This window comes from Rattus norvegicus, chromosome 15 (assembly GCF_021556685.1).
Source record: "Rattus norvegicus strain SHRSP/BbbUtx chromosome 15, alternate assembly SHRSP_T2T, whole genome shotgun sequence".
Lineage (NCBI taxonomy): Eukaryota > Metazoa > Chordata > Mammalia > Rodentia > Muridae > Rattus > Rattus norvegicus.
Genome location: NC_141548.1, coordinates 32563778 through 32591130, shown reverse-complemented (window position 1 = coordinate 32591130; position 27353 = coordinate 32563778). Strand labels below are relative to the sequence as shown.

General features: G+C 55.3%; 2 protein-coding genes and 1 long non-coding RNA gene across 14 annotated transcripts; 1 reads left to right on the top strand and 2 right to left on the bottom strand.

The window, feature by feature from the left end:
* Positions 1-1037: 1037 nt before the first annotated feature.
* Cpne6 (copine 6) lies at positions 1038-8009 on the bottom strand. 2 transcript variants are annotated; one of them, NM_001191113.2, is made up of 17 exons: positions 7697-7789; positions 6266-6437; positions 5725-5904; positions 5234-5308; positions 5018-5092; positions 4795-4878; positions 4615-4704; positions 4185-4289; positions 3879-3965; positions 3235-3294; positions 2869-3002; positions 2743-2797; positions 2613-2664; positions 2109-2242; positions 1738-1974; positions 1384-1559; positions 1038-1249 (listed from the first exon to the last, which is right to left on the bottom strand). In NM_001191113.2, the coding sequence occupies exons 2-16, from the start codon at positions 6431-6433 to the stop codon at positions 1422-1424; spliced, it is 1674 nt and encodes a 557-aa protein (NP_001178042.2). In that variant the 5' UTR covers positions 6434-6437; positions 7697-7789; the 3' UTR covers positions 1038-1249; positions 1384-1421. The 2 variants fall into 2 exon arrangements, 1 of the variants encoding a protein (NP_001178042.2); XR_015638173.1 differs by lacking the exon at positions 3235-3294 and having other exon boundaries at positions 2869-3028; positions 3856-3965; positions 7697-8009.
* LOC102552093 (uncharacterized) lies at positions 7118-17709 on the top strand. The gene is made up of 2 exons (XR_015638796.1): positions 7118-7327; positions 17148-17709. It is a non-coding gene; the product is annotated as an uncharacterized LOC102552093 (long non-coding RNA).
* On the bottom strand, positions 10219-27242 carry Carmil3 (capping protein regulator and myosin 1 linker 3). Of its 11 annotated transcripts, none has more exons than NM_001431678.1 (40): positions 27024-27242; positions 25327-25421; positions 25006-25056; positions 24826-24885; positions 24627-24742; positions 24345-24442; positions 24024-24094; positions 23848-23921; positions 23553-23628; positions 23383-23471; positions 22767-22861; positions 22456-22542; positions 22188-22297; positions 21974-22051; positions 21462-21538; positions 21277-21381; positions 21116-21185; positions 20535-20616; positions 20338-20434; positions 20138-20192; positions 19889-20061; positions 19607-19675; positions 19319-19412; positions 19126-19224; positions 18700-18828; positions 18424-18537; positions 17807-17982; positions 16989-17076; positions 16733-16867; positions 16441-16504; positions 15901-16109; positions 15299-15399; positions 14013-14328; positions 13569-13697; positions 13065-13131; positions 12878-12967; positions 11273-11415; positions 10958-11132; positions 10679-10798; positions 10219-10566 (listed from the first exon to the last, which is right to left on the bottom strand). In NM_001431678.1, exons 1-40 carry the CDS (start codon positions 27061-27063, stop codon positions 10538-10540), a joined length of 4146 nt encoding a protein of 1381 aa, NP_001418607.1. In that variant the 5' UTR covers positions 27064-27242; the 3' UTR covers positions 10219-10537. The 11 variants fall into 11 exon arrangements, with proteins under 11 accessions (NP_001418607.1, NP_001418609.1, NP_001014160.2 ...); NM_001431680.1 differs by having other exon boundaries at positions 10958-11138; positions 11273-11391; NM_001014138.3 differs by having other exon boundaries at positions 10219-10563; positions 10958-11138; positions 11273-11391.
* Between the last annotated feature and the right edge of the window lie 111 nt (positions 27243-27353).

Sequence of the window (27353 nt, the reverse complement as noted above, 5' to 3'; positions counted from 1 at the left end):
CATAGAGATCTACCTACCTCTGCCTTGTGTGCTGGATTAAAAGTGTACGCCACCACGCCTGGCCATGCTTTCTGAGTGCTGGAATCACAGGCATGTGGCACGACACTTTCCCCTCACTCTGAATTTCTGTCTTGTCCTTGTCTGTCCCTTGGGGCTTCGATCCGGACACACCGATTCTCTCCCATCCCTTTCTTATGTGCGTGACTGCACACAATGGCAGAGACTATCCTCGCACACTGATGCCCACAAACCAGACCTCAGTAACACAGGCCTGGTGTCAAGGTGGCACATCTAGGCCCTATGTATACGCTCAAGCAAAGGTTTCATGATGGTGTGAGGAAGGCTGCCGTGCTGCGGCTAAGCAGCTCTGGCTCTGGCTCTTTTCTGACCTTGGAGAGTTCAAAGTCAAGCCCTCCTCGCTTTGCCAGAAAACCAGGGAGACTGTGTTATGATTTGCTACCACAGTGCACACATTTAAAGACGCCGAGAGTGCTGTGTGCTGAAGAACAGGCCTCAATGTTGGTGCTGATGCCATCCGTACGAGTGCCCAAGTGGACTTCCCGAAACCTCAGGCCACACCCACAGAAGGTCGGGTGCATGAAGACTCACCCAGAAAGATCAGGCCTTCCAGACCTGAGACCCTCTCTGTGCTCCTAATTCACCAGTAGATCTGTTGCACCCCTTCGCTTCCCCACAGTCTCTTCGTGGCCTGCCCCACAGCTGTGTGGGGGCTGGGGTTCAGCCCCTGGGATACTCAGCGGGGCCTCTCTGGAGACAGCTCTAAGAAAGCATCAGCCTGACAGCCCCTCATTACCCTCCCCCATCTCCTGCTATCAACACACATGGTGTTTAGACCCCCTGGGCTGGGGAGGTGAGGGTAGGGCCCCGGATCCACTGGCACACAGTTGGGGTGAGGCTGCAGAGACAACAGCCTGCTGGGGAGGTGTGGCTCAGATCTGGAAAGAGGTTGGCCCCCCATTTTCTATGGTGTATGTGGGAGTGATGGACTGTCCAAAGGACATCTGAGGCATGATGGGTAGAGGCTGGAGCACTTGGGGGGGTTCCCTTTATTTACATCCATAGAGTCACAATCACTGGAGGAAGTTGTTGAGGGTCCTTAGAGTTGAGGGATATCGGGCTTGGAGAGATGGGAACAGGGCCCACCACTCACTTCCAGGACCCGCAGGGCACCGCTGGTCCAAAAGGCAGAGACACTGGTCATTGGAATCACAAGGGTCAGCACAGGCACCTGAGAGGAGTAGGAAAGTAGGAACAACAACAGCAGCAGTAACAACAACAACATTACACCTGCCAAGATGGGTTATTCAGAAGCTCTGTTTTGAACCCCTTTTGTGTCCGGCCCTTTAGTCTCCCAGAACTCACTGAGAGACTGAGGGGGTGTTGGTTATGTCGAGAGGTAGTCATGGGCTGGGGCTGGGAGTCACGGCTGGCGTGGAGGGCCTGGGAGCCCCTGGGCTGATTCCTTGGCTGGCATAGTACTCTACCACCTGCCGTGGCACCTCTGCCAGGACACACTTAGCTAGCGCTGAGGGGGCAGCCTGGGAAGGAAAGGAGATTGGTTAGGAGAATGGGGTCATCTGGGTCAAGTGAGCAGGCAGTGAGACTTCAGGCATGCTGGATTCCAGTGACCTTTGGATGAGACGCAGACGATGACAAAGACAGATTTGGGAGCCACGAGTTGTTGAGAAGCTCTGGGAGAGACTACGGAATACTCACATCCTTGAAGTCCCTGAAGGGCACAAACTGGACGATGTCACGGGCTGCAGGCACCCCCTTTGGGCAACGCAGGGGACCATCGTCTCCGTCCAGTAGCCGCATGTCAGAGAAGTCAGCATTGCCCACACCCACGATGATGATGGACATGGGCAGGCGCGAGGCTCGCACAATGGCTGTTCGGGTCTCGGCCATGTCACTCACCACACCGTCAGTGAGCACCAGCAGAACCGAATACTTCTGAGGACAAGCAGAGGGGGAACATGGGTTGCTTCTGCGTGAAGGAGCATTGGCAATCTTTCCGAACCCAGGTCCTGACCCTGGAGCTATCTGAAGACACACAGGGTGGCCCCTGGCTGTCTGTGTTTCCTCACCGTGGCTTGGCCAGTGCTCTGCTCCCGCTGGGCTGGTTCAGCCACACGGTTGATGATGGGGGCCACGTTGGTAGGACCATAGAGCTGGATCTGGGGCAAGCAGCGGCGGTAGGAGGCTATGACCCCTGAGATCTCTGTGGGCACAGAAAAGTGATGAAGCTGGCAGAGAGCACTCCAGACACAGCAGAATGGTAATTTCTGTTCTAGGCTTGATAGCTCCCAGCTCTCACTTAGCAGAGAGAGAGAGAGAGAGAGAGAAGAGAGAGAGAGAGAGAGAGAGAGAGAGAGAGAGAGAGAGAGAGAGAGAGATGGTCCCTGGGGTTGGGAGAAGTAAGTGGACAGATGGATGCTGGGTCACAGGGCTGGAACTCTTTCCAAATGAAGACAGTTTTGGATGGGAGGAGGGACAGGTCAGGGAGCTGAGTGAATGGAGCAGAACCTGTGGTACTGTTGAGAAGTCCAGCCTCTGTGGTGGTGCGGGTTGGTGGGACTCTCCCAGCTTACCTTCACATTCAGGATTTTCTGGGTCAAAGTTGATAGCAAAGTCGTGGGAGACCTGTCAGAGTAAGGGAACGGTAAAGGGGTGTCCTCCACATCTCCCCTGCAGGCCTCCTTTCTCTTGTACCCAGCCTACCTCAAAGTTTGGGGGGATTCGAGCTCCGAAGCCAAAAGCTGGGAACCGCTTATCACTGGAGAGGAGAAAAGGCTGTGGCCTCCCAGTGCAAGGCCTCCCTTCCTGACCCTACCCTCACCACGTTACCTGTCATAGTCCTGGCAGATGCCTCCCACTGTGCGCAAGGCCTGCAGGTAGTGGTTGGGCTGTCGGGGGCTGAGGCAGTGCAGGGATTGGCTGCTCCTTGGGTCCCCATTGGAGGCTGTGAAGTCGATAGCCACCTGAGGGAAGGTAGGGACCGGACCTGCTGCAGCCATAAGAACCAGCAGGCAGGCTAGGCCAGAGACAGAGGTTGTTGAAAGGGCAGCCTCAGAGTGGAGTAGGGTGTTGGATGCAAAGTACATGGGGTGCCGGTTAAGAGAAGTGAGACTCCGGCTTCCTTCCATTTGCAAGGACTTTAGCAAGGACTTAGCCCCGCCCCATTTTCTTGGGCCGTCCCCCCGGGGTCTTTACCGTGAAGCTGATCTGGCAGCCTCCCATGATATAATCCAGGAAGGTATGTACTTTTTCCACCTGGCAGACGGGAGAAGATAATGAGGCCGGTGAGAGGGTGCTTTCAGGTGGGAGCTTTGGCAAGGCTTGGGCGGGGAAAGGGGAGAGTTTTAAAGGTTGCTGCTTGGGGAAGGGATGGAACAAGGGTTCACAATTCCCAGAGCAGGTCTTTAAAGCAAGAGAGGAGGGGTTGGGGATTTAGCTCAACGGTAGAGCGCTTGCCTATCGAGCGCAAGGCCCTGGGTTCAGTCCCCAGCTCCGGAAAAAAAAAATAACACAGTAAAGCAAGAGAGGATGGACGGACAGATGGACCCCCCCCCCCACGTAAAAAAGTAAATGGCTGGAGAAATGGCTCGGTGGGTAAAGGTGCTTGCTGCCAAGCCTGAAGCCTGGGTTTGATCCCTGGAACCAATACGGTGGAAGGAGAGGACTGACTCCCAAAAGTCGTTCTCTGACCTCCACATGTGCTCTGTGGCACTGGGTCCTCCCAAGTGCACCCCCATTCATAAATATAAATTTTTAAAAATTAAAAAGCAAGCAAGCAAGAAGCTGAGGTTGAGGCAGTGCAGGGGCAGAGGACACCTGAACTGTGAATTGTGACTTACGGTGCACTGGGCCAGCACGACCGTGCCTGAGCTCTTGTAATTCTTCTTCTTGTCTCGGTACTTGGGGTTGATACAGTCCCACTGCATCTAGACACCCCCACCCAGCACAGAGTCAGACGTCCATCAAATAGACCTTCTCACCCCTCCCTGCTGATGCTCCCAGGGGAAGAGCCTCATGACCCCGTCCTTCTGCCAAGCCTGGGCACTTTTCACCCTTTCTATCTCCAGTCACCTAGAGTGAGGTGGTTGGCCACCCCCCTCAGGATTTCCCCCGGGGTCCTGGGGCTAGGATGGGGTCTCTGTCACCTCCTGCCCGGGGTTTGCGGTCCCTTCCTGCATTTCCTGGAATGTGCTGGTGAACTCGCCGATGAAATCGTGCTTTCCACTCGAATCATAGTCATATACCAGGAACTGAAGGGAGAGGCAGGGCACAGGCCAGGGTCAGCCACGCTCTCTGTAGTGTTTCTGAGGGGTCTGACAGGGCAGTAGGGGCCTCACGGTGTCTAGGTTTCTGTAGAAGTCCCTAAGCTACACAGACGTCACCTGCTAAGCCTTACTCTCTAGCTCGATCTGGTAGAGGGTTCCGCCCCAGAGGAAGGTACCTCTGTGGGAAACAACATAGAGCTGCTATTTATCCCACAGAGACGAGTATTTATCACACGAGGGAGAGGGAGGGGGCTTGCTGTACTCCGGGGAAGGTCTCCCAGAGCAGACTTGATGCTCCAAGCGGCTTTACCTTGAGCGGCCTGTGGATGTCACAGCTGCACAGAGAATGCAAGGACAGGCGGAATGGCTCCCAGCTGGGGTTCAAATTGTTTTTCACCACCTTTGAGAGGCACCAGGGACCTTGTCACCACATGTCTAGAGTTCTTACTGTAATCTGTTCATCTTTTACCCCATATCCCCGTGCACCCACCTCAGTCCTCCAGACCAGTTGGTCACTCTGGTCTCCATTGGTCTTATAGATCTCCATGAAGGGGTCAGACTTGCTGAACAGATCCTGGAGAGGCGAGGGGAAGGGGCTTGTGAGTCTGGCGCGATCTTACACGGAGAGGAGAACTGGCCTGGGGCTCTGGGGTCTGTCTGTGGCGGGAAGCCTATGGCTCTTTAGTGGGTGGTGTGGACTCTGGGGTTCCCACCTTGTTATCCAGCTTGTGGGCTCTGAAGGTAAGTTGTACATAGTCGTTGGTACCGGATACCTCCTCAGCCACGATCTGTAAAAGGGACACAGGATTACGAATCCCCCTGCCCCCGCCATATATGCTTCCCATAAATGAAGCTTGTCATGAGCACAGTATCACAATGGATGTCCATACGGGGACACTGACCCTTGGCCCAAGAGTGACTTTGCTTACCGTGATAGTGGACTTGCCCGCCGTCTTCCCATTCTTCAGCAGCAACGGTTTAGTAACCTTGGTTTGTGACACGATCTAAAGACAGAGGTAGAGAGGAGTCTGTCTGTAATGCATGCATCTGCCCCGGCCAAGGATATACGTGTCCAGAAGGTTGGCCCTATGATTGGGTTAGGGTGGATTCAATTTCTATAGCAGCCTGAAGTGAGGAGTGCTAGAGAGGGGAGTGTAGTTCAGTGGCAGAATTCCTGCTTAGCCATGAACTCAATCCCCAGCACCAAATACAACAAGGACAGTAACAACGAAAGGAATACACCTGCCCCCCTCTTCAGAGGGGGAAAGTAGGCTAAGTATCTTGTCCTAGGGTACACGTCCCATGGATGGAAGGGAGGGATCCAGGCTCAGAAAGAGCTCCTTCCTCTTAGTTTGGCTCTGGAGGCAGATGCTTGCTGTTGGCCAGCTAGACGATGTAGGGACTGAGCTGGAATGCAGACCTGGCCCAGTGTGCACTCTGTGGACCCGAGGAAGGTGTCGCTGCTGGGGCTGGTGGCTCCATCCTCAGCATCGAACACGTGGAATTGCAAAGGCTGCTTCTCTTCAAAAAAGTATTCAATGGCCAGCACCCGGGAGAAGACGGGGCTTGAACAGGAGCGAAGAACCTCTGTGCGTTCCACCTGCAGTGGGAGGGATAAGGACCCTCTGGGAACTGAGGCCACTTGTCCCTGTCCTGTACTTCCCTTGGTGCCTGAGCTCTCCTAGGATTCCTTAGTCCCTAGCAATTAGTTTCTTTCTTTCTTAACTGACTTCCGAATTTGGGGTACTGCTGGCCCTCTAGGAGTCTGTGAACTTCTGGCTAAAACAGTTTGGGCTTATCACAATGATGGCGTGTTGATGTTCGAGGTTATCCACACAGGTAGAAAAGGTTCTTTGGAATCCTCACATTCCCCGGGAGGCTTGCCTTGCTCTCACTAACCCTCCTTCCTCCTCAGGTTTAATGAAGGTTAGTCAAGGAAAACCCCACCATGGTGCCCTCACCTCCACCCACTGCTCATCAGAATAGAGTTTGAGTAGCACACATGGATGCGGCTTCGTGAGGGTGTCCCGGTCCAGGAGGCCGTGGCAGGACACCCGCAGCTCTACTCGAGAGGCTCCGAGGGTCATGGCTGGGGGCTCAGGCACCCATCCCATCTCTGGGTCTGACATGGCACTGTGGGGAAAGAACAAACAGTCTGGACACAGAAAGGAAGAGTTTGTCTCTTGGAGGTTCTGGACCTGCCTGCTGCTCTTCTTCCTGAGGCCCTGGGGTCCTAACGGTAACCTACTTCTCCTGCCATGTTTGATTTCCTTGGCAATCTAAGCAGCAAAGAACAGGAGTCCAGAGTCTCGTGTCTCTGTCACTCTGCCAGCCTAGGTGTCATGGATGAGGCTGGAAAAGACTGGAGGGTTGGGATAGAAGTGGGTTCCTGGCAGTCTCGGCTCCTAGGCCATCGATTGATTTCCGCTTACTGCTGTCTCAGCACCTTCTGCTACTTCCCGACTGGTATATGAGCCAGCGCTGCACTCAGTCTTGGCACCAGGGAACTGAACTGGGGCAAAGGGGTGGGGAAGAGGGTGGAGATGCCCCCGGAGGTCTGAAGAGGGTGGGTCTCAGGGAAGGAGTCTGCAGTGGACAGGAGGAGACAGGTCGGCAGTGGAAGGGTCTGTGCAAAACTGTCCTGTTGTCTTAGAACCCCCTACTCACTGTCTGGTTGGCTGATGGGAGAGTGCCGTGGTGGGCTTGGAGACACAGTTAGGACTAGGGCTCTGTCGTAAGCTCCTCAGGGGTTTGACAAGCTTGCTGTCCTTCCCACTTCCCCTGTTCTCACACTTCTTGGCAACACAGGCACTGTCTCTTAGCGACAGGGTTTTGGGGGAGCCATGGCCCCCACCATGCTGCCTGTGGGATGCATGCACAGCACCCTCCCCCAGCAGAGTCACCAAGCCTCAGGCAGCAGCAGACAGGGGTACGCCGGCCCGAGTTCATGGCTGGACAGCCATTCTCTCTGTGCCTGTCCAGACCTCAGGGTGAAGCTATCTGATCCATGCCATGCTTCCTGAGTGAGTGTCCACTGGTGTGCCCCACCCTCTGTCTGTCCCCCTCTGTCCTGCGTCCATCTCCAGGAGGGTGTGACAGTCCTGTGTCTCTGTCAGGACCGGGACTGTTCCCTGGCTTGTTACCAGCCTCCCGATGATGATGATATAGCTTTATAGAAATGTGAGGGAGGGTCTGGGCTGGGGCTCTCAGTGCCTTCCAGCTACGAGTCTCAGTCCACAGGGAGCCCATGAGGAAGGCAGGGGCGTGTGGCGGAGCGGGGACCCGGTCCGGTTGGCTGCTGACTTCTCTGAGAGCTAGAGGAGATGTTGTTATGGAGACTGGGCCAGGGAAGGCAGGACTCAGGCTGGGTTAGGAAGGATGGGTGGGCTCACCTGGGCTCTTAGTGGGGGTCTCTTCTCTCCTCTCTCGTCTCCAGCCCGGCCCCTGACTTCCTCGCTGCTCCAGCCGCTGGCGCCAGCTCCCGCTCCGCTCTGCTGCTATTTATGGGGCCTGGATGGGAGGAGGGGGGCCGCAGCACCAGCTCCCCCCCCTGCACAGACTGGTTGGGAGGGAGGAGAGGGGAGGGGCAGGGACACTGCCTGGGAGGGAGCCACAGAACCAGGGAGGAGGGCGGGCTGGGGGCAGGCCCAAGGCAGGACCCCCTGCAGACACAGTGACACACATCTCCTTCCCATCACACCCACACACAGCATCATAGAAACACACGCACATTGCAGTGGTATACACACACACACACACACACACACACACACACACACACACACACACGGAGGAAGGATGCCACACGCGGCACCCACGACTCACAGACTCACACATATCTTGACACTTGCAGGCGCCAGTACGTAAACTCACGGTGACACCATGACAGTTATAGCCCCACTGCTGCACACTGGGAAACGTTCTCACAGCACTTTACAGCACTACACTTGTTAAGGATATTTGTAGCTACACAGAAAAGAACACTAGGCTGTACTTGTGATATCCACACAGACACCTACTCTCACTAACCTGGGGTACAACAGAATGTTGAGGATATCTGTACACTCCTCAGAAACCATCGTGCCGAACCTCACCAAAGTGACATCCAGCTTCCGAGCTACACTTCTGTAGGGAAACGGGGAACATGAACACGATGGCCATGCTAGGCATATAGCCCGCGTATTGACCGGACATCGCCATGATTGACCCAATGGTCCCCCCCAATCCAACCCTTATGGCCACATCTTTGTGGGAGGGGTTGGGCCAGGCACAAAGCTTGAGGAAATAGAAGTTAGTCATTCTCAGTGAGGCCAGGGGAACTGAGAAGTTTCTGGACTGCTAACGCCACCAGGGAGACATTCGGGCGTGGTGATTGGGTGAGTACTTGAATGTGTTCACAGGAATGCCTTCCATCCCTGAACCTTAAACTGCTTATCTACTAAGGTAGAAACGATTTATTAACTACCTCCCGAGTAGTAGTTAATACTACTGGGCCAGGCACTGGGGCTAGTCAGGGCAGCTCCTGTCCCTGAGGAGGCAGAGACATAGGAAGTAGAAGGACCTACACAGAGATTGGATAATGTGAATGCTGTTAAGTATGACACTCGGCATTAGGCTCAGGGTGAATGGGAGGCATAGCGAGCGGATAAAGGTTCAATCTGGAACACCGAGGAAGGCATCCAGGATGTCGGAAGAGGCTTGGAGGGAGCCCCTGACTTTTAAGATCGTATTCGTTAGGCCATACCAGAAACGGTTAACATAAACATCGTATTTTCTTTTCATGTTGTAGAGACCTGTTCTGTATAAGCTACTCCATTGTTGAGACTTTTGATTATGAGGAGTCTCCACAGGCAGGGCTGGAGAGAGGGCTCAGCAGGTGAGAGGGCTGGTTGTTCTTCCAGAACCTGGGATCAATTCCCACCGCCCACATGGCTGCTCACAACCACTTGTAACTCCAGTCCGAGGGGAGCCGATGACCTCTTTTTGTCTCTGTGGGCACTGCATGCCCAGACGTATATACAGGCACAATACCCATACATGTAAAATAAAAGGAAAGGGTTTTAAAAAGTAATAGCCACAAGGGGCTGCAGAGATGGCTCGGGGGTTTAGAGCACTTGTTGCCCTTGCAGGGTTGGATTTACAACACGGTGAAAACGGTGCCTCACAACCATCTGTAACCTCAGTTCTAGATGATTTGACGCCCTCGTTTAGCCTCCACAGAGACCAGGGATGCATACATACACATTCAGGGAAAACATACATACATACATACATACATACATACATACATACATACACACACATATACATACACACACACATATATCTATATCTATATCTAAAAGGAGAGCCATGGGCCATGGAGATATCTCAGTAGGAAAAGGAAGTGACTGCTACTAAGCCTGAGAGACTGAGTTTGATCCTGGGGACCCACATGGTAGACAGAGAGAACTGACTCCCACAAGTTGTCTTCTGACCTCCACATGCGTGCTGTGACACATGTGCTCACATACATATACAGAACACAAAATGTTGAAAAGGGTACCCAGAGGATAATATACAGCATTTAATATGTCAGTGAACATATGTGTGGACGCAGGTATACACATGGACACACGTGTGCACACAGGCTTCCCTGGTGCAATGACTGGAGTCTTCTAATCCTATCACCATCCCCCAAAGCCAGAAAACCACTGTGTTTTCCCGTCACATTCGCCTCTTCGACAGCCTTGATTCTGCAGTAACCCGTGACCTGTCATTCTTTGTCAGCAGTTCTGCTATTCCATCTTCTCTCGGAACCCCAGATTCAGATGCGTGAGCTGTTCTCTACTTTCCCCAACTGTGGCCAAACCCCAGGGGCTCATGGGAAGGGGGTGAGGTGGGAGCAAGGGCTGAACAGCAGAGACCAGAGGCAGACAGTGATTTTCTTTTTAATTCTATACAAGTGGGGAGAGAGCCCCTGGGCATAAAGGGGCGGAGGTTCACCCTCCCCCCAGGGAAGAGACAGCCTCTGCCCAAAGCTCTCTGTGGAGGAAGCTCCAGGCAGGTGTGACAGCTTCCCTGCTTCAGGTCACTCCCTCCCTTCCAGTCCCCACTCCTGCTCCCCCATGCCTTCTTAGTGGTGCTGCCCTGTAGGACAAGGGCTGGCAAGGGATGGGCGAGCAGGGGTGGGTGGGGCCTGAGTCCTTATGAGGCACATGTCGAGGAAGGCTGGGGAGGGCGTTCAGCAGCTGTCAGTCTGTTCCTGGTTCACTGGTTCCTGCTGAGGACAAATTCAGGGAACCCTGTTTGCTGGGCAAAGAGAGCCAGCCGTCCAATGTTGGGGCTCTAAGAGGCCATGTTTGACAGATCAGTAGGGAGGGGACCTGTCTCACCACAGACACCTGCAGGGTCAGGTGGCCGTCTTCTATCAGGTTCCAGTTTGTCACAGGACTGTGCTCGCCGAGTTCTCTTGGGTTTCAGGGGAGCTGTTCGACGGCCCAGGTCAGAGGGTACTGAAATTAGTCATAGCAAAGGGGTTCATGAATTGGGTGCTCATGCAAGCTTCAACTCCTGGCTGTTGTTTTTCCCTGTCCTAAGGTCCACAAGGGAATCTGATGTGGGCACCAAAGCCCCCAGGGTTCTCCCAAACCTCACTCAGGAAGGTGGCTGACCTTGTCCTTCTGGCTCCTCTTGGTCTTGCTGTGAGCCCAGTCTCAGCCAGGGCTTGTTGGCTCCTGGGGCAGCACTGCTGCTCTCAGCCTCTTCTCTGCCTCCTGGCACCTGGGGGGCCCTACGGCCCCTGGGCACAGCCACTGGCTTAGGGGGACGTGGACCTATGGGGGGCTCCTGTAGCTAGCAGAGTAGGGAAGATGTTGGGTCAGTCAGTTTCTGACTCTTTCAAAGGACTGTCCCCACCCACCATTCCTAGGTCTTTCAGTATCTTTGCCCCTTCAGAACACCCTCCCTGTCCTTCTTCTGGATTTCACCTTGGCATTCCGAGCTGGGACCATTCTCTCTGGGAATAAAGCTCCGTCCTTTTCCTCTTCTCCATCCTGGGAAGCTGGGCTAGGGCTTTGGCAGCTGTGGTTGGGGGCACTCTCCTCAGCTGGGGGGTAGCAGACAGGAGAAGCTACAGAAATAGCATTTGTTCAGAGCCCTCCTCTTACTTTTCCCATGATGCCCTGCAAGGCCAGGACTCTCCCCATCCAAACTCATTTGCTCCAGCATCTGTGCTGTCTACTTTATCCCCACACATCCTAGCTGTCCTAGCTGCTGTTTCCCAGATCTGCCCTGAAGCCATCACCTGGGCCTGGCAGGACTCAGTCTTTTTCCTGCTGGAGCAGAGTCAGGATCAAAGGCCTCCTGGGTTCACAGGCCCAACAGTCTGGTCAGGGCTGCAGTGCCCTAGGGCCCTGTCAAGGCTGCAGCCTGGAATTTTTCAGCACTGCCTGCAAGTCTATTTAGACAGTGGGAGCCTTAGGGAGAGGTGCTTTATCACGCTTCCCTGCGACTTTAAGCCACAGGAGCACAAAAGAGGAATAGGACCTGTCATGTCCTATGTCTGTGCCTCAGTGCATAGTACAGTACCTGGCTCTCATGGTTTACTAAATGAAAGATGAAGTCCCACTTTGGATACTACATCTAGTCTGGGCCAGGGACAGAAAACCAGGAAAGCAGCCCCCAGTCTTGGCTGGCCTTAGAGAATGGAGTGGATCTGGTAAGGTTTTCACTGGCCACTACAGGACAGGGAGGGAAAAAGACAGAAAGGAATGGAGTGGGGGTGGGGGGGTGGGGGCGCTAGGGGGCTTACAGCAGGGAGTAAACCAGACCTGCCTGCTAGGCCCTGGCCTAGGAGTAAGAATTGGTGAGATTCTGGGTCTCCAGGGAGATTTGATGCTGCCAGGAGCCATATCCTGGGGTCTTTGGGAACTTGTGTCGATGCTGGGCTGTCTAGCGTTTCTTTAGTGGTTTCTTTAGGCTGAAGGTCCTCCGAACCCAGAAGGGGGGAAATGTGACCTTTAGAATAATTCCCTTCCGTTCCCCACCCAATCATAAGGTAGGAAGTAAGTGACTGGCTTAGGGTCACAGGTGGCTGAGTGGGACTTAAGACTCTGATCTCCAAGACAGAGCCCATGCTGATTCATCGGGACAGTTTTCTGAGAACTATGAGCGCAGGGTTATACGCAGAGCCGCAGTGTTTGAAGAGGGCCTGACCCAGCTGATATTTGCTGGCAGCTGGCCTCGCCCCCTTTTACAGTAAAGGCAAGGCCTTCTTCATAGCTGCATCGCTTTATAGGGCATCTCTGTGCTGGCAGTGACTAGGGGTACCACCTGTCTCAGAGAATTCTTCAGAACCATCCACAAAACACTTCTCTTGTCTCCCTAACACTGGGGAAACCACTTGTGCTCGGCAGAGCCTAGATTTGGATTAAGTTGTTTGTCATTTTTTTGGATGTATATTTAGACACATCCACATCGTTGACTTCCCACTACCTCCCCTTGGCTGAGCATTCCCCAGTGCAGGGGACCGTGCATGGCATTTATCCTTTCGAGCTATCGGCGCTGTTGGCCAAGAAAGGGCCTTTGCGTACCTATGTGCCACGTGGCCTCTGCTCGGCGCATGGCGCTGAAGCTTGGCTTGGAGCTTTGTGGGGGTGGTGGTGGCTTCCAGGCTCCAGGCCCTGGAGTTGGGGGAAGAGGATGGGAAGTAGAAGGGGGAAAGAGATGGGGAAATCAGGAGGTATCGATGGGCTAAAGGAGTGAGCGTGGCCACCTCACCTGCATCATCCGAAGAGCGCCGTTTCTGCCAAGCCTGGGTGCTGTCCTCCTGGTCTGGGTCGGTGCCCTGAAAGCACAGCTGAGTCAGGTTGTGAGAAAGATCTCCTTCACAGAGGGACAGCTGCCGACAACCAGCTCCCTTAGAGCCTCCTGTCAGTCTCAGGTTCCTAGTCCCTAGATACTTAGTTAGATTTTGTTTCCAAAGAGTAGCGCCTGTATTACCTTGGGAGTATAAGAAAGTTTACACCAGGGAAGGAACTGCCAGCTTAATAGTTAGGTGTTTTAGAAGAAAAATGAATCCTTAAAGTGCCTGTCATTTTAAAGATGAGAATGAATAGGTCCAGACTAAATTGGAAAAGGCGAACTGACTTAAATAAAAGTCAAATAGGCCCTGGATTCCATGTCAACAATGTGCAAAGACATTTGCTTTGTCCCCTGATCAGGGACAGGGGAAGTGAGATGAACCCACAGGACCTTACACTTGCCACTCCAGGCCCCCCTCACCTCTCGTTTTCCATCAAAGCTCCAACCTTTGGTTCTTCCCAAGCCAGGAAGGGCAACGCCGTGCACCCTTGGTGGCTGCGCTGTCCCAGGGGCTGGGGCCCCGTCTCCTGCCTCCAACCTCTCTGTGCCCTAGGACACAATCTCTTGTTAAAGGCATGGGAGGCTTTCTAGGCAATAGGGGGGGCTGTGGGGAGGTCTGAGGCCTCAGGGAGACCCAAGTTCTAGGGGAAGCCCTGCCCACACTTAGGGGGAATCCTTCTGACATCTGCATTTGTACACAGCATTTTCTGGACCATTCTGAAGAGGAAGGGAATTTGAATGGCCAATGTTCTCCAGAGCCCCAAGTCCTAGTATTCTCCCATGAAGGTTAGGTTAGGATCAGGGAGTGGGGCCCCGTGTGGTCCAGGAAAAGGGGTGGTGGGGTAGCACTTCTGGCTTGCTTACCATCTTCCTGCAGAAGGAAGATCCCCGGGCCCCTCCAAATCCTGGAAGGAGGCTGCTCTCCTCCTCTGGGCTCCAACAGGGAGATGAGTTATTGCCAAGGCTTGGGGGGTCTGGACTGGGTGGGCTCTCCTGAGTTGGGGGCGGAGGTGGGGGTGGAGGGAGGAGGAGTCCAGCAGTGGGGGACCCTGGTCCCCTGTCCCCCTTGAAGCTCCGGGGCCGGCGGAAGTGAAACAGGCCTCGCCGCCTCCTCTTCTGGAGTGCAGGCAGTGGTGGCTCTGAGGGGCCTGGCCGCATGGTTCTCAGAGTCCGGGGGTAGCTGGGTGGGGTTGGGGTGGGTTAGTGACAAGTACCACATGCAGGGCTCAGGGTGGGGCTGGTGCTGGTGCTTCCTGGGTATTACAAGCACCCTGCTCTCCTCTGTCACCTAGTCTCCCCTGCACTGTAGCTCAGGTCTAGGGCAGCGAATGCTGTCCTTACTGTGCCTGTCAGAAACCATCAGTGGCCTCTTGAATCCAAATTGACTCTATTTTCCCAGATCCCCTCCTAATTCCTTCATTCAGCTTCTCCAGGTGACAGGACTTCCGAACAGTCCCTGGGGAATCTTCAGGACAGGGACAGAGCAGGGTTTCCTACTGCCCCATCTGGGGCCTGTCACCCCTGACCTGTCCGTAACCCCAGACTCCAACCAGCAGGAGATGCTGGCCCCGTATTTTCCAGCCATTGTCTGGAGATTCATAGGCTGGGAAGCTAGAGGAAGGGTGGGCCAGGAGGAGAGACTGGCTAGGGCAGGCTCTCAACTTGTGGGCCATAACTCATTTGGAGGCAAACGGCCCATTCACAGGAGTCACATGTCAGATACCTGTATGTGGGACATTTACATTAAGATTTGTAACAGTAACAAAGCTACAGTTTATGAAGTAGCAACAAAATAATTTCATGCTTGGGGGTCACCACAACATGAGGAACCGTATTAAAGGGTCGCAGCGTTAGGAAGGTGGAGAACCACTGTGCAAGGTGAGCACAGTGGTGTTGTTGTTGGGGAGACTCCCCTGGAAACTGGGGGACAAAGGAGCCCTTACAGAGCCTGTGGCCTGCTTGGGTGTGTGTGTGTGTGTGTGTGTGTGTGTGTGTGTGTGTGTGTGTAGAGGGTTGGGGGGTGGAGTGTGTGTGTGTGTGTGTGTGTGTGTTTGTGTGTAGAGGGTTAGGGGGTGGAGTGTGTGTGTGTATGTGTGTGTGTGTGTGTGTGTGTGTGTGTAGAGGGTTAGGGGGTGGAGTGTGTGTCATACCTGGAGCTTTCGTCCATGACCCTTCTGCTGAAGAAGTCCTCCAGCCCCTCGTCTAGACGGGTGGCCATCCCATTCTCCTGACGAGGCCCAGGTACTGGCACCTGATGGGGGGGGGAGACTCAGGTGCAGGATGTCCCATCTCCTGTCCTCCCAGGTCTTTCCAGGGCCTTCCCCTTTGGACTTGGTCTCAGGAAAGTTTAGACACTAGTTCAGCGGAACATTTCCCAATCCTACAGGCTCCCGGCTTCATCCACCACCCAAATAAAAATGTCACTGTCCCTAGCTGGCAAGATAGGTTTATCCCCCTGCCCTTTTTCCTTCCTTCCCTCCTTCTTTCCCATCTCCCCCCTTTCTTTTTCAGATAGGGAAGAATGTCTCACTGTGTTGTCCAGGCTGGGTGTGAATGTGTGGGCTCACGTCACTGCCCTGCCCCAGCCTTCTGAGTAGCTGGGACTATATGTCTGTGCCATCGCACACACACACAAGACAGACTTCTTTTCAAGTGTGTTGTGGCCCTTGCCAGTCTGGGCCCTAAAGCTTGGAGCCTCAGCTCTGGCACTGCTGAGGAGAGCTGGCTCTTTGGTAAGGCTTTTGGCACTTACACTGGGCCGACCGGGTCCTGGTGGAGTAGTCCTGGGAGGCCTCGGCCTCCCTTGTGTTTGGTGCCTTAGTTTATAGCCATGGGTAGGTAGCTCAGATAGGCCTTCCCAGGAGCCACTCGCTGTGGGCTGGCTGCTTCCAAGTCCTGAGAACCAGCCAGGAGGGATCCCCAAGCTTCCCAGTTGGCTTTCCATGTCCTGAGGGCTCCCACCTGTGGGTGCAGTAGTGTATAAGGAGGGTCGGGATGGAGAGGCAGAAGAAAAAGGCGAGGAGGGCCTGGCAAAGGGTATAATGTGGAGGAGGTTAGACCAGTGGTTTTCAACTTCCCTAATGCTGTGACCATTTAGTACAATTCCTCATGTTGTGGTGACCCCCAGCCATCAAATTATTTTTATTGCTACCTCATAACTATAATTATTTTTCTGTTTTTGTAAATCATAATGTAAACATGTGTGTTTTCCAATGGTCCTAGGGGACCCTTGTGGAAGGGCCACAACCCACGGGTTGAGAACCACTGCATCAGACTGAGGCTATTGACTCACTGATGAAGGCAGACACTGGCCGGATCTTCCGGCAGCGTTTCTGCTTTTTGATGGCCATGGTGTCCTGCAGAAATGGAGACAAAAGGTGACCAGACCCTCATAGTCTTTTCTTTAGAGTCCACCCTGCCGCAGGTGGCTGAGGATCTGGAATGAGGGAAGAGTGTGGTCTGGACAGGCATGGAGGAGAGGCTGGGCACAGGGAGGCGGAGTCCGAGAAGTGAGGGGCGACAGCAACCTCGAAGGTTCAGGGAGAGGACTCAGGTGAAAGCAAGGACTGAAGACTGGGGCTCACGATGTTGGTCCCAAGCTCGTCATCTGTTTCCTCATGGTCATGGCTCCTGCCTCTGCCTCGGGAAGATGGATCTTGCCCTGGGCCGGCCCCTCCTGGTGGATCCGACAGTGTCCTCAGCTGGGTCAGGTGCCGGGCCTGAGGAAGGACAGGCATCAACAGGGCCCTGAGGAACGTGCTCACTTCCCTGACCCTGGAGAGACAGGAAGGGTGCAGAGCAGAGGGAAGGCCTGAGTCCTCTTGGGCTCAGAATGTTTACCAGGCTCTTGTGGGAGTGGTACAGCTCCTGCAGGATCTCGTCCACTATGGAGTTGGTCAAGTAGGTGACAACGGAGAGCTTCACCTCGCTGTAAGTAGAGGTGGGGCTGTTCAGGTACTTATGGCCTGACCCCTGGGCCTCCACCCTTTCTTTCCCCAGACGCCTGAGAATGGACCAGCTGGCCGGGCTGCCTACAGAGAGCACAGCTGCTGTTAGCATCGCCTCGGGTCCAGTACACCCACATCGCTACAAGCGTGCAGGATCAGACAGTGATCGTTTCTGCCTAGGTGTATTCGAGCAAAGAGGAACTGAAGGAGGAGAAGGAACAAGGAGGCTCCGGGTCAGGAGCAGCAGCAGCACTGAGCTAGGTGGACTGGGTGCTACGTAGGCCTCGGGTTGGCCGTTTCACAATACACTAACTCTCCCTCGCTTTAGTCAGTGGTGGTGCCTACATCCAGACGAAATGAAGGGGGCTAACGAAGGTCAGGCAGAAGGGGGCATATTCATACTCCTGATTTACATCCTCATCCGCGTCTCTGAGGAGGCTGTGTTCTGCTTTCGGGAAGTGATTCCCGGTATACTTGTAATATCCCAGAGAATATACCTAGCTATGGGCCACCGTGACCTCCTGTACTCCATTTCGGCCCCCAGATTTCTATGGCAAAGACCAGTCAGACCCTAAATAGCATGGCTGCAATAGTTAAAGATTTATCCCTTGTAATGGAAGGCTCTCCATTCATTATTCATGGCTGATAGTTCCAAACTCCCTAAGTGCTCTGGGCCAAATCCAGCCTCCTGCGCCCATGCCCCGCTCTCACTCCAGCTTGTTCTGAATGTCTTGTCCCGCCTGCTCCAGCAGCGCTCCGCGGATGAAGTTCCGGGGCACGGTGACGCGTTCCGCCACGTTGCTCAGCATCTTGTTGTGTCCCTCTGCCACCCGCATGGCCACGGGGCATAATTCCTGTGTTAGGCTGACCATGGACTCCAGGATCACCTGATGAGGAGAAAGGAAGGCCCGCATCCCCGGCGGGGAAAGATCAGTGTTAGCACCACAGTGGAGGTCATTAGCCCAGCTAGCTAGTTCCCATGGTGAGACGGAGGGACCTGACAAGGTCACACAGACGTTAGTGTCAGAGCCTTGGATAGTCACTGGTTCTCTGCCTCAATCAGTGCCCCTCCACCCTACCATCCTGATGGGGGAGGGTCAGCCCAAGATCGGAATCCAGGAAAGGAAGATGTTGGAGGTCAGGATCCAAGGCTTCAGCTAGCAGAAAAAAGATTCTCTAAGGCTACAGGTGTTGTAGGTACAGGGGAGTACGAGGAAGTGCCAGTTAGAAATAGATTTCCTTTGTGCTCTCCAGCCTCTGTGCTCTGACTTCTGCTTTAGTCAGTGCTGGTCTCCCACCAATGGCCTCCTTCCCCTCCCAGAACTTGCCTGAAGCTCCTTGTCCACAGCTTTGGATACCTCACTGGCTACCGACTCCAGCCTCTGCCGCACAGGCCCATCATTGGCCAACACGTGGCCCAGCTCACAGAGACTGGGAAACAGCTGGAAAGGAAGAGGTTCTCTTCAGAGGTCAGAATCCGGCCCCACTTGGTCCCCAGGCTAGGAGGACACATGCGTGGGGCAGTGCTTAAATACTCCTGCCCTACAAGAAAGCCTTCTTGGCTTTCCAGACCGTAGGGAAGGGTGGGGCTGTGGAGGGCTCACCGCCCGGGAGTTCTTGGCATCCTTGATGAGGTCTCGGGCATACAGCAGCTCATCTTGCACAGGCTCCAGGGGACATAGTCTCAGGGCCCGTACCTCCTCTTGCACTCGTCCACATAGCCGCTGCAGCATCTGAAGAACAGTGGCGAGAGTGTCAGGGGTCCCAGGTCGGACCCTTTGGGCCATGCTGCGCACTTCTAGTGGTGGTGGTGATACCTCAGCACGGCCCGGTTTCTCTCCTCAGAATGCCCTTCCTGAACACCTAGTTGAGCCAGCCCCTGGGGTCCTCTGCACCCCTCGGCCTGCATGTATTTGGGGCCCATCATCAGATTATGTTTTTGCTCAGTCCAGTCTGGGGCACCACGTGATGCCCATCCACATCACATCTGTACCCTGCCTGCCCCTTGCTCCTGGGAGGGAAATGTTTACTTGCTCTGCGCTGCTGGTCACCAGGCCCTGCTGTAGCCTGAAGGCTTGCTCCTGAGGGCATGTCTGGGAGTGGTTGTTCCTCACCAGGCACCACTGGATCTAGAGATGATGGAGCGGGAAGGATCAGGGTTGAGGATGTGGGCTGCCTCTCCGCCCCTTGCTGTCTCACCCCGCTTCAAACATGACCTTTCACCTTCTGCCACACATCCTCCGTGCGCTCAGGGGCGCTGCGGTAAGCTTGGGAGATGTCGCTCACGGGGAAGGACATGAAGCGCAGTGTGTGGTTGCTGTGAAACAGCAGTATGTAGAGTTAGGTGGGAAAAGAGATCAAGATGGGGGGCCTTCCTCCAACCCTCTTCTTGCTCATTATTTCCCTATCCTGTAGGTCAGGGGAACTGGGATGGACCGAGGGTAGTCTAATCCTAGACCTGGCACAGGGAGGCTGGGGGCCTGTGTCAGGACAGAGCTCTGATCTACTCACCTCTCCAGGGCCCTTGCAATGTCCAGGAAGCCCAGGGCAGATGTATTGTTCCGGTCCCATAGGATAGTTCTGGGGGAGGTGAGCACCAGTCGGCACCTCTCTCTCTGGCTCCCCAGCAGAGACCAGAGGTGCGGCCTTCTTTGAGGCCCCCCCTTTCCTTGGATAAGGAGGCCGACTCAGACACGGTTCCGGAAATGGAGGGCATGGAGTCCACCAGGGGAAATATGTGTATGTGTCAGCGGGTCAGGGATGTGGGTCGAAGGGTGGCGATGCGCGCCTCACCTGAGGGAAGAATTTATCTGCAGGGCCTTCGACAGCATCTTGGCCCCGATGTCTTCCATGCCGTTGCCGCTCAGGTCCACCTTGGCCAGGCAGGTGTTGCTGCCCAGGGCGTTGATGAGGATGCTGGTGCGAAGCTTCAGCCTGGAGTCTGCCACCGAGAGTGACTGCAGGGACTGAGTGGGCGAATGGAGGTCAGGGTCGGCTTCCGCACCACCGACCCAACGCTCCCTCCTGGGCCTGGCCACTCACACAATCCTCTTCCTGGATCAACTGGACCAGCTTATGAAGGATCTCTTCCAAAGTCCTGTGGGGGTCGGGTCAGAGTAGGAGGGGAGGGGACCAGGGACATGCTATTAGAGGAGAAGGAGGGTGGCCAGAGGGCATAGAGTAAGCCAAGAGGACTGACCGATGGCTGATGGGACAGGGGTGTGGGCATTGGAAGGGCTCACTTGGCCTTGACATTGAAGTTCTTCCCCAGGAATAGGTGTTTGAGGGATTTGTTTTTGCCAAGTGCAGGCACCAGCGTCAGGAGGTCTGAGTCAAACCCTGTTCGGTAGACGACAGGAAAGTGCCAGCCTTGAGGCTCAAGGGAAATGGAAGTCTCCTCCGGGCTTCACCCCTATGCTCAAGGAGTGACCATACTCACCATTATCAGACAGGTCTAGGCTGCCTATACAGGTGACAGCCCCCAGCTGCTCCTGCAAGGCCTGGGCTCCTGCTGAGCGGAGCTGCAGGGACAGAGAGGGGGGGTGAGAGGACGGAGGACGGGTGGACGGAAGAGTCTGTTTAATCCTTAGATGTCATACTAGTCACTCAAGGACTCAAAATCAGACCAGGTCTTGGGTGTAAACCTCTCTACACTGTATCCACCCCTAGGGGTCTCCTCGTCCTTAAAAGCCGCTGCTCTATAGACAGCTTGCTCCTGCCCTCTGCTGGGCGAATCTGGTATTAGCCACCCAAAGCTTTAGGGGCAGAGAGATCCTGGGGTCTGAACTTGGATGGCCAGTTTCAGAGGGAAAGGGTGTGGTCAGGCTAGAGAACTATTCTCTCTCTCTCTCTCTCTCTCTCTCTCTCTCTCTCTCTCTCTTTCTCCCTCCCTCTCTTTCTGCTCTCTACTGTGTGTATGTGTGTGTGTGTGTGTGTGTGTGTGTGTGTGTGGAGTGGGGTGGCAGTCTGGACTGAGGGACACTGGTCTAGTGGTGGGGAGATAGGAGACACGGGGCTCACCTCACAGCTGCTAAGGTCCAGGTGCAGATCACTGAGGTGACTGTTGAGGGAGAGGCCCTGAAGAAGTGCCCTGTAGTAGGAAGGTCAGTAGGCCCACCTTTACCCCTCCCCAACACCTCCACGGCTCCCCTGGGCATCTTCCAACTCTTCACCCACCCAACCTGAGGGCCTCCAGGGGCAGCCTTGTGGCTGACAGGTTGACATGGCTCAGGGTGTAGGCGCTGCTGAAGAACTGCTTGAAGGCTGGCGGGGCCTCCCGGCCCTTCCTGTGGAGACCCCGGGAGTCAGTACGGGAGGGCTGTGGCCACCCACGGATTACTTATCCCTCCCGGGCCTGTTGCCCCACCTGTGGGAGCAGCTGTTTCGAGCCAGGTTGAGGTAGGTGAGGTGGGAGCAGCAGCCATGAAGTAGAGCGCCCAGAAGCTGTGGAAAGACGCAGTGGCTCTTAAGATCTCGGACCCCATCCTGTTCCTGGCCTTCTCTGAGGCTCCACTGAGAACGCTGGTTAACTCCAGCTTGCTCTTCTGCAGGGTATGGAGGGATATGGAGAGACTCACAGGCAGTGTTTGTATTTGTAAAACAGGCCACTGCCGGCTCCAAGGAGCGCTTTCTCAAGTTAGGGGAAATGTCCTTTCCTGCTAGTGGACAGAGCCCTGTGCCAGGAATGGAGTGAGGGTCTATTTTTAGGTGGAGCCTGCGTGACCTTGTGATCTTCATGGTACACAGTGTGTACTGTGCATGAACCCAAAGCCACTCTTTAGCACTGTCCTGTGTTCAGGGAAGGAGGGCAAGATGGAAGAATCCCTCTCTATTTTCTCAAACCTTTCTGTCTGGCTCCCTCCTCCACTAACCCCTCACCAAGTCAACGGCACAGTCCGTCCCTGAAAGGTCCAGGTGTACCAAGGCGTTGGGTTGGGCCAAGAAACTATAGAGTGCCTGAGAAAGAAATCACAGAGGAAGAGGAACATGTGGAAGCATCCCCTTACTTCCAGGGGCCATGGGAGAGTGGCCCCTGGCCCCGAATCCCAAGCATGCTTTTGTAGGTGTTTGAGGCTACATTCCATGGACTCACATTGGCCTCATCTGTGGCAAGCAGGCCTGGGTTCTTGCTCAGGTCCAGGTATCGAAGGGAGCTGGCAAAGGCCGGGTTGGCCCCGAAGGTCTGGCCCAGTGCCTGGAGCCCTGAGCACAGCGGGCACTGGGCTGGGTTGGCCCCCATCCTCATACAGATCACCCCACTCCCCTGCGTGATTCCTTTCCCTCTCCCACTCCCCAGGATGGTGTGGGAGGGTGTGGTGAGGGCTCAATATCTCAGAGGCTGGGGGTCCTGGTGTGAGTACCTCGAGGGGAAACAGCAGTCTTGGCCAGGCACAGTTTGGTGAGGCCGGCGGGAAAGCACAGGAGCTGCTGGCTCAGACTGAGAAAACCTGGGGGGAGTGAGAAAGTGGGCTGGTGAATGGCTGCCTGCGGGGTGAGGTGGTGTGGTCAGGCAGGGGCTGGAGTTGGGTGTAGGCCTGGGGTCAAGGATGGAGGTGTTTGGGCTTGGGGTGATCTTCAGTCTGCAAAGACTCTGTTTAGACCTAGGTTGGGCTCTGGGCTGGGATAAGGGTCTGCATTGCAGTGGGGGATAGGATTCAGGGCTAGGGCTCACCCTTGTCCTCGATGGGGTTGTGGGACAGAGTGAGCGCATGCAGCACACAGCTCCCGTTCTCCCCAAACACCCCGGCCAGCTTCTGGACAAAATCCCTTCAGGGAAGGGGAGGAAGGATTTGTCCTGAGCTGAGCCCCAAGTCTCCAGCCCCTGGCTGCCCCCCCACTTCCTATGTGCCTGTCTGCCTCGGTCTATAATGTTAGAGGTCCCCATGGTGGAGAAGCAACTTGGGGCTGACCAAGGAGGTTTTTCACTCAGGAGTCTGTGGAAGCTGAAAGGTGGGGCTACCTCCTGCATTCCATACCTGCGGGCATTCTGTACCCCAAGAGGATGTGCTGAGGCAAGGCCTCGATTTAGAGTCTTAAGACCAGAGCAGCCCCACCCTGCTTGGAAGTTGGTGGGGCATGATGTGTGTTGTGGGAGAAAAGTAAGTTGCAGGGACATGAGGGGCTAAGATCTGAGGCTGTTTGACCTGTTTTGTGCCTGTCTAAGCACTATAAAGTGGGGGAGATAGATGAAATAGCCCAGGGTCTCATATCATATCATGCACTGATATTCCATGACTCTGACACTATATGGAGAAGGTACAGCTGCCCACGGAGGAGCCTGGCCTCACGTCTTAAGCCCAGCATTGTCCAGCACCAGCTCTTCGAGGCTCCCCGACTTGCTGAGGGTATGTAGCACCTGTTCTAGCACTTCTGAGCCCTGGGAACAGAGGGGTCCTGCAATCAAGAGCCAAGAAGAATACTACTCTGCCCCCTCCCCCTCTCCAGCCCTCATTCTTACCAGTCTCAGGTCTTTGCAGTAGAGTTTGGTGAACCACTGGTTGTAGGCCAGGGCAGCCACCATAAGGGCCAAATCTCTGGGGATATTGGACAGGCAAGAAAAGATGAGCTGGTGGCCAGGTCAAGAACGGAGTCTAAGAATGGGATGGCTGGGCTGGGGAAAGTGAGACGGTGGATGGCAGTGGGCTGGATGGCTGGAGTTCTGGGGCAGAGCAGGGGCAGGACCAGAAGAGGAACCCTGAGAAGGGCAAGGCCAGTCTGGGAATGTGGGGGTTAAGTTTCTGCCGTCTGCTTACCGGCTCTCTAAGTGGCTGAAATCCAAAAGATTGAACTCTCGGTTATCCTCAGCGTGGTAGATGGTGTCCACATCCTTGGAGAGGTGGAAATGGCTTACATTTGTTTCAACATCCCCCCCCTCGGTCCCTTCCCTGTGGACCCCACCTACTCCCTGCCAAGTCCCTGCCCAACGCACCCATTGCACCTCCTCTCGGCAGTGGAGTCCATTGTAGTCACATAGGGCAGCATAGGTCTCGGAGAAGCCACCTGTAGGGCAGGAGATGGGCTGTCCATGTTGGTGAGGGGGATGGGAAATAGTCTTGGGCTTCAAGGCCCAGTCAAGGTCATTGCAGTGTTAATGTCTGGGCATCCTTCTGTGCCATAAACCTCTTGTGGTCCAGGAGCCTGAAGTCCTCAGGACGGGCAAAGACCCCTCAGGCAGAATCCACGCACAGAGGGTTCTGGATCTGGGGCGGGGTGCTCCACGACCCATGCTTTCGCGCCTGCCCCTGCTTACCACACACACTGTGAGTGGTCGATGTGGATGTTTCAGAGTTGGGAGATGTGTCTCGGGGACCCTCCGGGGTGTCTGCATTTCCACGCCGGATCAAACACCTGGAATATGAATAAGGCGTCCCAGAGAGAGGTGGAAAGAGGCTCTCAGTTCTTCCTGTATTATGGTGTGTGAGCCTCCAGGGAAGAGCAGAGAGAGCATTCTTGTTCCAGGAGACCAGATCAACAGGAAGGAGAAATCTACCTTTAGTCTAATCCTTTGGGAGACCCCTTGTCTGCCACTCACCCAGGGCCAGGGCAGACCTTGGAGAGGGCAGAGCTCACATGCCGGGTCACCTGGTCCACACTCTCAGCTGACGGCAGCCGCATGCTCACCACACCACGCTCAGTCTCCACCAGGATCTGAGGGGAAAGGAGCAGCAGGGCCTCAGCCGTTCATTCCTCCTTCCAGTTGGCCCAGCAGTGGTCTGGGCCCCGGGACTCACCTGGTTCTGACTGAGTGTGTTGAAGGCACGGATCTCCAGGACATTGAATGAGCTTTCTACCTGATGGGGAGTGGGGAGGGTGGGTAGTGGGTAGGATGCTCAGCTCCTGGTGAGGGCCTGTCACTAGGATTGAAGGGAGCACGCCAGGCAAGCCCCCTCCACCCTCTGAGCCTGACTTACCTTGGCTGGGACTTTAAGGGGGAAGAGGTGGAGGCGCCAGGAAGTCAGGGCCTGCAGAGTAGAACATCCACAGTTTAGCGGAGCCTCTGGGGCCATGGTGCCTTTGTCCTTTTTTAGCTCCTCAGCTCTGTTCCAAGATAACCTCACCCCTGCCCTGCTCCTGCCCCACCTTCAGCCCCTGAACACCAACCCAGGCTGGTTCTGCCTGCTCCCTTAGGCTTCTTCTCCTCAGCACTACCCCAGTCGTTTCCCTAGCCCACCTCCCTTGAACATCTCCTCTCTTCTCCTCCCCCCCTTACTCCTCAGGGCCAATGTTCTCACCAGTACTCGGTCCTCGAACTTCTTGGGTTTTGTCTCTAGTTTCACTCGATGCTGCTGGAGCACAGCCCCCTGGCTCAGGCACCTCCGGATGCTGTCTGCAGATGGGTAGGACCTGCTCAGAACGTCTCTCATTCCCACCCTGACTCCACTCCCCCGAGAGGGACAGGTGAGAGGAGAAATAGAGACACATAGGTACTAGACAGGGAGGTATGGGGCAGAGATACTCCTTTTGGGGTGATTTTGTTATGGGAGGAAAGTAGGGAAGAAACTCTGGCTCCTGGTGTCCCCGAGTCAGGGGACGGTTGCTGAATGATACCGTCTGTGGGAACATGTGTCTTACACTTCTGAAGGTGTGAAGGATTTTCCCACCCATGCACTACAGTAACCATCAACACATACACAGTCTCTCTCTCTCTCTCTCTCTCTCTCTCTCTCTCTCTCTCTCTCTCTTTCTCTCCCTCCTCCCTCCCTCCCCCCTATAGAGGTTTGGGAGTAGGGGATAGGAATGTCCCTTGATTGTATCCTGGGTGGTCTGGGGTATGAAAATCTGCTTTTTATTATGTCTGTATGCCTGTCTTCTGATGATGCCAGGGAACTGGAGTATGGCATTGGTGGGGACAGGAAAGTGTGAATGAGTGCTGGCTTGCAAATGAAAGGGGAACAGTGCCAGACAGTTCTAGTGTGGAGGGTGGGGTGAGAGAAGGATTTAATGTTCCAGTGAGCCCGTATCCATCTCTGACAGACCCAACCAATTTCTCTCTCTCTCTCTCTCTCTCTCTCTCTCTCTCTCTCTCTCTGTAGTGTGCATATATGTATATGTGGTGGGGGGGTGCCGTTTCTGTAAGGTGTGTGTACAAACATCTCGTGACTGCTTCTAAGTGCATGTGTAGGTGTCAGAGATCTCCAGAGTGCAATAGAGCTCTGAGTACCCTTGAGCGTCCTGTTTTCTGCATGGGCTAGCCTGTGCTCTTGCCTTTCAGGATCAGGGTTGTGGCAGTGCTGGTGTGTGTGTGTGTGTGTGTGTGTGTGTGTGGCAGGGGGAATTAGAGGAGATACATCTGGGAATCACTGGTCCAGAGAGGTCTTGTGATGTAGGTGGTGGGTAAGGAGAAGGGGGCTGGCTGGGACGGGGGCTGTGGGGAATGAGCCGCAGAAACCCAGCTTTTGGTTTTAGCTTCAGTCCAGGCCCCTGCCCTGACTCCCTCCTATGCCCCACTGGCCTAGGCGCTGCTGGGCTCTCAGGGGCCTCTCAAGGGCCAGTTCCGGGGCGGGGCCGGGAGGAGGGAGGGTGTTGAGATAAGCAGCAGTCAGGACCAGGGGCAGCTCCCAACGCCTGGCCCCGCCCGGCGAGGGTGGGGGAAAGCTAGGACTCTCCGGAGGGAAGACTGGATGCCGTGCGGAGGGGTGGGTCAAGAACGCAGAGCATCAGCCCCCAAGAGCGCCAGGGAAACTGCTCCTGTCACCGAAGAGCGGGACGGGCGGCTCTGGGACAGGAAGGTTCTGATAGGGTGAGGCGAGTGGGGCAGAGAAGGATGCTCCACAGAAAGCAAAGCTGGGACTGAGATACAGAGGAAGGGACTGCCTAAGAGCGAGGGTCTGTGAGGGGGCGGGAGGCGCCGGGCTGGGGTGTACCGCAGGAAAGCACTGGGTTTGGATGCTCGCGGACCGGGAGTCCGGAGATGAAGGCAACCTCGTACCTTGCAGCTCGCGGGTGAGCTCCACGCTGGCCTTGGCCATGGCGGCCGCCGCTGCTGCCGCTGTTGCTGCTGCAGAGGAGCCGCCGCCGCCGCCGCCGCCGCCGCCGCCTCCCGAGAGGCGCCGCACATGCTAGTCTCGGCTCCGGCAGGGCCCGGCGCTGAGCGCTGCAGTAGCGGCGGAGCCCGCTCCCGTTCAGGGGCGGCTGCGCGAGCGCTCCTCCCCCCCGGCTACTGAGCGCTGGGTCTCCCGCCCCTCCCGAAGAGTTGGCCAATGGAGCATGCGCGCTGAGCTTGCCGAGCCGCGTGAGACCCCGCGCGCGCTCGCGAGGA